General features: G+C 41.7%; 2 protein-coding genes across 4 annotated transcripts in view; one reads left to right on the top strand and one right to left on the bottom strand.

Annotated features, from left to right (window-relative positions):
- LARP1B (La ribonucleoprotein 1B) overlaps nucleotides 1–12,364 on the top strand; it is a 71,834-nt gene that overhangs the window by 51,257 nt on the left and 8,213 nt on the right. For all 3 annotated transcript variants that reach the window (XM_084856016.1, XM_084856014.1, XM_084856015.1), the window contains exons 13-16: nucleotides 2,812–3,023; nucleotides 3,383–3,489; nucleotides 7,529–7,689; nucleotides 8,287–8,431. In XM_084856016.1, the coding sequence (XP_084712142.1) occupies nucleotides 2,812–3,023; nucleotides 3,383–3,489; nucleotides 7,529–7,689; nucleotides 8,287–8,431 (625 nt within the window). The remainder of the gene's footprint in view (nucleotides 1–2,811; nucleotides 3,024–3,382; nucleotides 3,490–7,528; nucleotides 7,690–8,286; nucleotides 8,432–12,364) is intronic.
- PGRMC2 (progesterone receptor membrane component 2) overlaps nucleotides 1–12,364 on the bottom strand; it is a 63,133-nt gene that overhangs the window by 23,720 nt on the left and 27,049 nt on the right. The window lies entirely within an intron of this gene.

Genomic DNA, 12,364 nt, shown 5'->3' on the forward strand with positions numbered 1-12,364 from the left:
CTACCCAAGAGTTTCTGAAGGCAAAGAAGTGGGATGTTCTTCAATGGCCAAGTCAGTCACCTGATCTCAACCCAATAGACCATGCTTGTCACTTACTGAAGACAAGACTGAAGGCAGAAAGAGCCACAAACAAGCAGCAGCTGAAGGCAGCTGCAGTGAAGGCCTGGCAAAGCATCTCGAGGGAGGAAACTCAGCATTTGGTCATGTCCATGGGTTCCAGAAGGGCCGCAGTGGCTTAGTGGTTAAGACGCTGAACTGCAGACTGGAAGGTCAGCAGGACAGCAGTTCGAGACCTGAGTGCCGCGTGATGGAGTGAACTCCCGTCTTCAGTCCCAGCTCCTGCCAACCTAGCAGCCTAGTTCGAAAGCAAGAAATTGCAAGTAGATAAATAGGTACCGCTTCGGCGGGAAAGGTAACAGCATTCCGTGCACCTCAGTGTACAGTCATGCCGGCCACATGACCACGGAAGCGTCTTTGGACAGCACTGGCTGTTCGGCTTAGAAATGGAGATGAGCACCACACCCTAGAGTCGGACACGACTGGTTGGGGACACCTTTACCTTTTTTTATGGGTTCCAGACTTCAGGCAGTCATTGACTGCAAAGGATTTTCATCCAGGTATTAAAGGCGATCCTTAAGTTTGAAATGATGTTGGTTTGTTCCATTACTTATGAGCCACCAATGATGGGGGTGAGTGTATGCCACTGGCTGTCCTTCCTGAATGGTTAGTGCCCCACTTTTGTCAAACCCCTTGAATTACAGCTGAAAGTCCTGACTTCGCTCCCATCTGGGTGTGTTTCCTTTCAACTTCAGTGTGGTGGTGTACACAGGCCAACTGCCAAAACAGTTATCCTTGTTCCAATATTTCTGGCCCTGAGCGTATAACGTGTAGAGTGAATCTCTGAATCAGAGCTATAGTAGATTAAATATATGATTATATGACTAGGAAGTGTGTGTGTATGTTTAGTCATGTTTCATATAGATAATTATATTGCCTTCTGAAATGTTAATCACTTATTAAGCACCAGAGAGTGAGAAGGGATACTTGTTCAGACACCTTTATGCAATTCTATGGTAAAATGAGATTTTGGGAAGTTGGAGAAAGGAGTATAAATTAAGCAAATGTTGCAGTTTTGCATACTTCTCTGTTCACTGCAGGATTTGGTTCCATTGTGGTGGTGGTTACAGAATCAAGTGTCCTGAGAATCAATCTTCACATTTAAAAAGCAGTTTTCTAGGCCTTATGGTTGTGAAGATAACAGTAGAAAGTGTGTTCAAAATGCTTGTTGACATCTTGGAAGCCATCGAGGTGGCTGAACAATGTGCCTAAATAAAGCACAAGCAAAATCTGGTCTTATTGGTTGTGCAATAATCTCCCTGCTCACTATTTCTTTTGCTCAGCCTTCCCCAGTGTGGTGCTTTCTAGTTGTTTTGGAATCATCTCTGACCATTGGCCATGTTAGCTGGGATTGATGGGATTTGTGATCTAAAACATCTGGTAGGCACTACTTTGTGGAAGGCTGTTTCTGGCGGTTTTATTGTTGTATTGGGAGAGCAATGTTGTTATCCTTTTTGAGAATTTTGTATTAAATGGTAGATTATAAGTTATCTAAATAATTAATAAACAAGATTTCAAGTAGTTGGTTGGGTCACTGCATATCAACAAATAAAAGAAGACTTTACAGGGAAGCTTAAAATCTCTATTTTTACATAGGGCAGTATGCAGCAGTGTCATTCCGCAAACTCATATAGCTCTAGCAGAGCTCCACCGAACCTTTTAGTTTCATAACCAATTTCATGAGCACAATGCACAGCTGGTTGAACAACAAGTCATGCAAGCAGAATGGGCACCCAGTTGCGCAAGCAGAATGCACAACTGTGCTTCCGCAAATGTAACTGTAGTTAGATTTCCCTCTTAAACATAATTTGGAACCTAGTTTCTGCTAGTGCAACGTCATTTACACTAGTGGAATGACACAGTTGGATACTGCCCAATGTATGTAAACAGTTACTTTTGATATTGTGAATCAATGGGTAGGATCCAACAGGATCCTACTGGTGACGGCGAGCGCCACTGATTTCCAGTGCATGTACAGCCAGCAATGGCAGCAATGTAGTGCTTCTGGGGGCAAGCCCCCAAGTGATCAGAAACGCATGTTTCTGGAAGGCATGACCTGCCCCCGGAAGCACTACATTGCTACCGCTGGTGGTAGGGGCCATATGCATACTGACACTGCCAGGGCCAGTTGTGCGCACACCAGGAACTGGTGGTGCTTGCCGCCAGCCGTAGGGTCCCATTAGATCTTATCAGGTATGCCATCCTTCATTAGAATCCTCCATGTCTCTCTCCCTTGTGTTTGTTCATGCATGTGCACGCACACACATACCTCCAGATCGCCTTTGCTTTATTCATTTTAATCCGTACTCCACATTCAGCAACCAAAGTGACTTAGAAATAAATATATATATATTATACACACACACATTCAGCAACCAAAGTGACTTAGAAATAAATAAATACACACACACACTCATAGATAGACAGGCAGACAGACAGACAGACTGACTAACCTTAAGACTGACTGCATCCATGGTGGATCCAGAGCCTCCTTGTTGCTTTGCTGTTGTGACGCTTTACCCCCCCCCCCGCATATATGTTATACTAAAGTGTTAAACACAATACACAACATTAAAGAAGAGCACATTAAAAACAGATCCAGTAAAACAAAGTAGTGGCCAGCAAAGGCCAATTAAGGAGCCCCAGAAGGCAGCTGAAAGCAAGGTCAATCAATCCTCTGGTCTTTCTGTTTAGACTTAACTGAAGAGCTGGCTTGTAAATTGTTTGGAATCCAAGAAATACCTCCAAGAACAATGGCTTGCTCGCTGCCAACGGCTGTTCCTGAATCTCCTAGAGTCCACCCTGCCAGAACACCCAAAACACCTCGTACTCCAAGACTGCAGGATCCTAACAAAACACCAAGATTCTACCCCGTTGTTAAAGAAGCAAGATCCATTGATGTTAAGGTAACTAAAAACATTCTACATATGTTTCCAGATCTTCATAACGTACTATCTCTTATCACCAGAGAACACAACATTGAATTTTTTTTAAAAAAAAACACCCTCCTGCTTCTCAATCTTCCTTTGAGTGTAGGAAATAATTTTGGATTTGGTCAAAACTGTTAAATCCATAATGAAATATTCACACTGTTAACTTCTTGTTGAGGCTAGGCATTTGGGTAATCATGCTCAACTTTATGACCTCATAATGCATATGATGTGCAATGTGAACTTTTATGAAACTTGACTTTAATTAGGCTGTGATTCTTCAGAAAAGTGGCTCCAGTCACATCAGGAAAATATAATGCTTTATTTTATTTTAGACACGAAGGAAAAGAAAAACACGGCATAGTACAAACCCTCCATTAGAAAGTCATGTTGGCTGGGTAATGGATTCCAAGGATCACAGGCCAAGAACATCTTCTATAAGGTAGTAATATTTTTTAATGTGGTAACTTAGTCTAATTTTTTACTCAGTAGAATCAGTGGAAATATTATGGATTAATTCCATCATCTTGCAAAATAGAGAAGGAAGTAATAAGGGGAAGTTGCTATGTCATTCATTCGTTTATTATATTTCTATACTGCCCCATAGCTGAAGCTCTCCGGGTGGTTCACAAAGTACTCATTCTGTACTTGGGACTTGTAGCGCCAGTTATAAAGGAAATTTGCCATTATCAGTGGTGCTGCCTTCAAGAAAACATACATGAGCAGTAACTGTGAAGAAAAAATTGTGCATCTGCTTACATATATTCTGTTGGGAAAAGCCATGATTTATATCTGCTGGTGTTCTTCATAACTGACTACATATACATACACACATATTATTATGAAAGTTGTCCATATAGGCCAGGGGTGGAGAAACTGTGGTCCTCCAGATGTTGTTGGACTGCAGTTTCTATTATCCCTGATCATTGACCATGCTGGCTGGGGCTGATGAGTGTTGAAATCCAACAATATCTGGAGGGTTACTTATTAAATGCATGTTACATTCAGGTATTGCCTATTTATCAGCCACAGCTCCTGACAATATATGTCTTCAGGTTTGCTTGGGAATGGATTCTATGTACATAAATGGAATGGGAATCTCTTCCAAAATAGAATGGGTTGGGTTCAGACTTCGTCATACTTAAAGAAGACATTAAAATTAATGGGACTTATCATTACTAACTTAAATTCCATTGATTTCAAGGGGTCTACTCCGGTATGACTAAGTCTGGATCCAACCCATTGTGTACTATGCAAAGCAGCTCCAACAGAAGAACTGTAAAAACAAAATTTTCAAAACTGCATATGGATGGTAGTAAACTATTTGCTGGTACACTTCATGTTGTTGGTTTACATTTGTGGAGCATCTAGTATTGATACTTGTGAAATAATTTCATCTGGTTAGTGGTAAGCATTGTCTCGGTAGATTATCTTAATCAAAGCAGGAAATAGTCAAGCTGTCCCAAGAAAACCTGAAGGATATATTTTCAGGGATATGATAGGTAATAATCTGAGCACAACAGATTAACTTGAAAGCTTTGAAACTTTACTTGGGGATATAGTAGGTGATGCTGTATCTGTCATGCATACTTGTTTTTTGTAGTGGCAGCTACAGTGATGAGAAAAAGTTTGTGAACCCAATTGATAATTACAGAAATTTCATAATTGTACCATGATAGCCTTCGTGAATCAAATATCCAGTTTATATTAACTGATTGCATATCTTGTGAAATAAAATGATGTACAGTGCCTTGCATAAGCATTCACCCCCCTTTGACTTTTCCACATCTTGTTGTGTTACAATCTGGAATTAAAATGGATTTAATTGGCATTTTTACCGGTTGATGTACACAACATACTTAACACTTTGAAGGTGCAAAATATTTTTATTGTGACACAGAAGTTAATTAAACAAAAACAAACTGGCATTTGTTGGTTGCATAAGTATTCACTTCCCCCTCCCCTGAGTCAATACTTGGTAGAAAGCACCTTTGGCAGCAGTTACGGCTGTGAGTCTTTTGTGTAAGTCTCTGCCAGCTTTGCACATCTGGACCCTGCAGTTTTTGCCCATTCTTCCTGACAAAGTTGCTCAAGCTTTGTCAGGTTGGATGGGTACCATTGGTGAACAGCAATTTTCAAGTCTTGCCACAGATTCTCAATCGCATTGAGGTCTGGGCTTTGACTGGGCCATTCAAAGACATTCAGGTTCTTGTTTATAAACCGCTCCAGTGTAACTTTGGCTGTGTGTTTAGGGTCATTCTCCTGCTGGAAGGTGAACCTCTGTCCCAGTTCCAGGTCCCTTGTAGACTGAAACGGATTTTCCTCTAGAATTGCCCTATATTTGGCTCCATCCATCTTGCCCTCAATCCTGACCAGCTTCCCAGTCCCTGCGGATGAAAAGCATCCTCACAACATGATGCTGCCACCACCATGCTTCACCGTGGGGATGGTGTTCTCAGGACGATGAACAATGTTGGCTTTGTGCCACACATAGGGTTTTGCGGTAAGGTCAAAGTTCAATTTTGGTCTCATCAGACCAGAAAACATTTTCCCACATATTTGCTGTATCTCCTAACAGGATTTGATACAGTTTTTTTCAGCAATGGCTTTCTTCTCGCCACTCTTCCATAAAACCCAGCTTTGTGGAGCATCTGGGTGATAGTTGTCCCATGGACAGTTTCTCCCATCTCAGCTGTGGATCTCTCCAGTTCCTTCAGAGTTACCAGTGGCCTCTTGGTTGCTTCTCTGACTAATGCCCTCCTTACCCAGTTACTGAGTTTTGGTGGATGGCCTTCTCTAGGCAGAGTCACGGTTGTGCCATATTCTTTCCATTTTGTAATCATGGATTTAACGGTGCTCTGGGGGATATTCATAGTTTGGGATATTTTTTTCCTAACTCAACCCTGATTGGTGCTTCTCCAGAACTTTATCCCAGACTTGTTTTGATAGTTCCTCAGTCTTCATGATGCTGTTTGTTTAGATATGCTCTCCAACAAACTGCAGCCTTCCAGAAACAGGGGTATTTAATCTGAGATCATGTGACCCTTGAATTTCACACAGGTGGACTCCATTCAACTAATTATGTGACTTTGACAGCAGTTGTTTGCACCAGGGCTTATTTAGGGGTGTCTCAGCAAAGGGAGTGAATACTTATGTGATCCAGAGTTTTCAGTTTTTATATGTAAATCATTTTGTTAAATATGTAGATTTTTCCAGGACTATTTTGTGCAGATTAGTGACAAGAAATCCTAACTAAATCCATTTTAATTCCAGGTTGTAACACAACAAAATGTGGAAAAGTCAAAGGGGGGTGAATACTTATGGAAGGCACTGTGTAAATTAGGCAAACAATGAGTACTTAAGAGTCAGGGTATGTGCAAAAGTAAGTGAACCCCTGGTTGCATTAGCTCAATTAAAGGGAATAATTAGAATCAGGTGTTTAAGTAATTAGGTAGATCTTCAGGGGTGAGTTTGGGAAGCCCCATCCTATAAAAGGATCAGAAACTTCGTGAGTTTGGTCTTCACCATACCGTTGTGTGGAAACACATCATACCATAAACAAAAGATGTCTCTGAAGAACTCAGAAAGGCAGTAATTGGTGCTCATCAGTCTAGAAAGGGTTACAAAACCATTTCTAAGGATTTGGGAATCTTCCAATCCATTGTCAGTCTACAAATAAAGAAGGTTCAAGACCACAGGCACTCTACCCAGGAGCCGTCCTACCAAATTCTTTCCAAGAGCAAATCGGTGCGTCATCCAGTAAGTCCAAAAGAATCCCAGAGTACCATCCAAGGATCTGCAAGCCACTCTCGCCTTGGCCACTGTGAGTATTTATGATTCATCGATCAGAAAAAGACTGAACAAGAATGGTGTTCATGGGAGGATAGCCAGGAGGAAATTACTGCTCTCTAAAAAGAACATTGCTGCCTGTCTGAAGTTCGCTAACGATCGCATAGCTGATCCCCAAGACGTCTGGAACAGTGTTCTCTGGACAGACGAGTCAAAGGCAGAACTTTTGGGCCTCAATGAGAAACTTTCTGTTTGGTGAAAAACAAACACTGAGTTCAAACAGAAGAACCTCATCCCAACCATCAAGCATGGTGGTGGGAATGTGATGGTTTGGCCTGCTTTGGTGCCTCAGGACCTGGACCGCTTGCCATCATTGACACAAACATGAAAATGTCTCTACGTGGGGGTAGTGGTTCTCATTGAATTGTCTTCTCGATATACAATAGCTTTCTGTTTTCTAGCCATTCTTGACACAGTTAACCATTTGCATATGCCATCTTGTCTTCTGCATTTTGAAAGTAGTAAATTCTCTGGAGGGATGCACCACATGTTTGTTCTGCATGTTTGAGGATGGCCTAATGGTGTCAGTGTTGGAAATGGAAGTTGCTTCTCCATTGTCTGCTAAAATGAAATGCAACTCCCAATACTACCTCCAAAAAAACTTCTCCCTTGTTTGTTTTTATTTTCTGTAGCAGTTCAAATGCATCACCTCTGGAAGGTGCTCCGCTATCAGGAAGTTATGGGTGTACCCCTCATTCACTTCCCAAGTTTCAGCATCCTTCTCATGAACTTCTGAAGGAAAATGGTTTTACACAGCAAGTGTACCACAAGTATCGCCGTAGATGCCTAAATGGTAAAACTAATGTTTTCTATAACTTTTACTGAAAATAAGACCTGTAACCTGTTCATTACATTCTCTGTATTTGTAGAAAACAAAATGTGATACAGATAGATGTGATATCAAAATAAATGCTTTGTAACTGAATTCACTTAAATGAAAAAAGAAACATTAACTTGTACCTATGTCTTTGATTCCTTGAGTATGTATAGATAATCACAGATGTTGCTCATTCTGTCTGTTCAAGCTTTGAGCAGTATGAAAAATAGATTTCTAACTTTTGAAATGGTGAACTGATCACATGATGAAATAGAATGTAGCAAGTTGAATGAGCATGTAAAAGTGTTCTGCCAATGTCTGAAGTTCGTTGATTTTCTGTATAGAAAAGCAAGTTTTGAAGTCTTGACTTCCTTGAAGGAAGAGAGCAATATAAATATAACAATGAAGGTGGCATATGACTTTCACAGGAACTCTTTTCAAACTGTTGCCCAAGTTGTATGCTATTTTTACTTTTATGGCATAGTTTAATATAAAGCATCCGTTGAGAAGATAGTGGAATCATAATTCCCAACAGATTGTCTCCTCTAGCACTATTTTTTCTTTTCTTTCCAGAAAGAAAACGGTTGGGAATTGGCCAGTCTCAAGAAATGAACACACTCTTCCGTTTCTGGTCCTTTTTCCTCAGAGACCACTTTAACAAGAAAATGTATGAAGAATTCCGGCAACTTGCTCTAGATGATGCAAAAGAACACTACAGGTAATCTTAGGTATTTTGTTAGACTTGTAAAGTTAAATATGGTACAGTAATGAAGTGCCAACTTCTATAGATCTATTAGGAGCATTTATTTGGTGCTTCTGAAACATTGGCATATCCAAATAAAGTAGTCCCAGTAAAAATAAATAATAGGATTGTTTTTCCATCATGACACATAACTAATGTTTACTATTGTATATGGAGCTCAAAAGGGGACATTAAAATGATCAGATGGATACTTCAGAGAGACTGCATGTGGTAGATCCCAGTCTGTTCAGTCTTCCTCATTGGCTAGCATTTTAAAAGAATCAGATAGGCGTTTCTCAAAAGCACATGCAGGACTAATGTGTCTAAGAACTTCATGACAGCGTCTTGTACAGATTACAATCTGTCTAGCATCACATATTGCTGTCAGATGAGCTTGGGATGCCCTAAACAAGGGGAAGCTGAGGAAGTGCGTGTAAATTGCATTTCCTCTTCTATTTTTCTTTCAGTCTCTGAAGATGTCAGTACAGCTTTAGTTCAAAGCAAATGTCAGAAGAAATGCAGCTTGCATGTGTTTGCTCTGTGTTTTCTATCTCCCTCCTCAAATTGTGTTAACCAACACTAGAGCCCTGACCAGCTAGTTGAACATCCTTTTTTCAGCAGTGGCCAGCCAGCTACTTCTGGGTAGAGATGTACGAAAGTCACTTACCTTTCCGTGGATTATGTTTATGGGGGGGGAGGCGGACCGTCCCTCCCCCCGGAATCCTTGATGGGGGGGAAGGCAATCCGTTCCTCCCCCCCAGAATCCTCGACAGCCGGCTGTGCTCCGCGGCGGCTCCGCGGAGCAGCCGGCCAGGCCCAGCCCAGGCCAGAGCCGTCCGCAGCTGGATTTCCGGCCGCGGAGGGCTCTGGGTAAAAAAAAAACAAAAACAAACCGCATACCCAAATGGCAGCGGTATGGCCACCGCAATTTGCGTTCCTTATTTTTCGCTGTCTTAGTCTACGTAAATATTTACATAGACTATTACGGCGAAAATAAAGGGGAACGCAAATAGCATAGCGGGCGCTATTTGTGTCCCTTTTTGATTCGCCGTTTTAGCCTACGTAAATCTTTACGTAGGCTAAAACGGTGAATCAAAAAGGAACGCAAATAGTGCCCGCTATGCTATTTGCGTTCCCCTTTGTTTTCGCCGTAATAGTCTAAGTAAATATTTACGTAGACTAAGACGGCGAAAAATAAGGAATGCCAATGGCGGCGGCCATAGCCGCCGCCATTTGCGTACACGTTTTGTTTTTTTTTAACCCAGCCATGATAGGCTACGTAAATCTTTACGTAGCCTATCATGTCCCTGTAAAAAAAAAACCACACACACCTCCAGACTGCAAATGGCAGCGGTGGCAGCTGGTTGGAAGACCAGCAGCCACCGCCGCAGCCACCGCCACCCAGAACATCCACCCCAGGTAAGTCTCGTCCCGGGGGGGATCCGCGAGGGGGCAGGGGGATGGCAGGCCGTTCCGCCACGGAGTTCAGGGGGCCGAATGCACTGGCATTCGGCCTCACCGAGATCCGTGGCGGAATTCTCTGACATCCCTACTTCTGGGAAACCCATAAGCATGGGAAATGAAGGAGATAGTGCTCCCATTTTCTACATTCTGTCAGTTGGAATCCAGAGGCACACTGCCTCTTAACTTAGAAGTTCTGTTTAGCTATCATGGCAGATAGCTTTGATAGACCTATTCTCCATGAATTTGTGCAATCGCCTTTGAAGGCCATCTAAATCACTAGCCATCACCACATCTATGATAGCGCATTCCAGATGTTAATTATGTACTGTATGGAAAAAATGCTTTATCTTTCCCTGAAATCTACTGCTAGTCAATTTCATTAGGTGAGCCCAAGTTATATGTTATATGAGAGAGAATTTTCATTCTCCATTTTCTCTATACCATATAATTTTATGAGCTTCTCTCATGCTTTCCAATTGAGTTGTCTTTACTTTAAATTAAAAAGGCCCAAGCATTTTCCTCTCAGGGAAAGGTGTCCTACCCTGTGATCATTTTGATGGTTCTTTTCTCTGGGTTTTCCAGCTCTATGATAGCCTTTTTGAATTATTGACCAGAACTGTACACAGTATTCCAAATATTTCTGCACCGTAGATTTATATAAAGGCATTACAATGCTGGCAGATTTTTTAACTCCCTTCCCTAATATAATCCCTAATGTGCCACATGTTTGTTTTTTTGCTGCTGCTGCTGCACACTGAATTGATGTTTGCATTGAACCATCTGCTACTACCCAAGATCTCATTCATGGGTTTGGATCCCTGCCTCTTTATAAACCATGTGTATATTTGAAGTTGGGATTCTTTTGCCTAATGTGCATTGTATCACTTCACACTTACACTGAATCTCATCTGCCATTTTGCTGCCCATTCAGTTTCTAAAGATCTTCTTTGTAGCTATAATCTACAAACTTGGCCACTGAGCAATCTGCTCACCCTAACTCCAGATCATAAATAAATTAAATAGTACTAGTCCCCAAACAGATCCTGAGGATCCCACTGCTTGCTTCACTCAGTTGTGAAACCTGCGCATTTATTTCTACTCTCTGCTTTTACATTGTTTAACTAGTTACCAATCCATGAGAGAATCCGCTGTAGAAAAGTTATATCCCTTTTAAAGTACCCCCTTGTTTAGCTACTCCATTTTAACTACTAGCTTGCCTTGTCAATCACTCATCTAATGCTTTGACATGTGGAAAGAATCCCACATGTGCCAAGAAATCACCTGCCAGGAAGAAAGATGAACACCCTTCCACCTTTACTTCTCCCCTTCTTTGAATATGGGAGGGCTCTCCATATCCAATGAGTCAAAGGTTTTCATGCAGAACATATCAAACCTCGGGTTTAAAACTGCCCCACAAGGCATGCCCCATATTACCAGTTCATGGGACTTTCCTCTCCTATTGGCAAGGCACCTGCACCCAGTCTCCTCACTCCTTTTTGGTGGGCCTTCTCACACACCCCTTTCCCTGAGCTCTCAAAATTAAAAAATGCACTAGTTTCCCCATGGAAACAGTTTGCTTCTGGACATCTTTGACCCTTGCATTCCTGATGAGAGTATGGCTACTGAAGTCTAGGTGTTGCTTACAATGTCAGGTGATACACTAGCCTATCTTTTACCTCTTTAATTTGTGGTGCTGCTTGTCTTATTTCCACTTACTACCCATTTACCCCAGCTTTGCTCTCTCTCTCTGATCTTAAATAAAGCTTCCTTAATTTGGATGAACATTTGACACAGAGACTTTCTACGCTCAGAGAATCCTTTCCCATGAGTCAAATGGCTCTTTCATACTGTGAGAGACAAGGGGCAAGGAATGAGAGGACAGGCTACCAGTTTGCTTTGTGACAAGGGAATTCAGCCAGCTGTTAATTTCACCCTGGTCTGAAGTTGGCGTGAACACTCATTGCACTGCCTGCCTAGAGAAAAGAATTCAGCAAGGGGATAGTGGCAGATCTACCTAATGGGACTGGGAACCAGCTGCGGTTCATCAGTCTTGATCGGTCCCTGACTGATCATATTTTATGACTGCTACATTTACTCAGACTCCTTTGGTGAGGGACTTTATCAAAACCTTTGTGCAAGTCCCACATATATAGTACACCAGATCATCCCTATCTACAGGTTAGAATGCCCCTTCGAAGAATGCTAAAAGGTTGGTGTGGCAAGATGCCCCTTTGAAGAAGCCATGCTGATTCTTCCTCAGGGTGGCTTGTTTTTCTTTGTTTAATAATTGTACTAATGCTTTCTATCAGTTTACCCAAGACAGATATTAGGCTAACTGGCCTATGATTTCCCAACTCCCCCTTGAATCCGTTTATACAAAATTGATTAGTTGGTCTCCTCCAGTAAAGAGACTGATTTTAATGACAAATTGCATAGTTTTATTAG

This window comes from Heloderma suspectum, chromosome 5 (genome assembly GCF_057233095.1).
Source record: "Heloderma suspectum isolate Gila_16-S chromosome 5, 16-S_ref, whole genome shotgun sequence".
NCBI lineage: Eukaryota > Metazoa > Chordata > Lepidosauria > Squamata > Helodermatidae > Heloderma > Heloderma suspectum.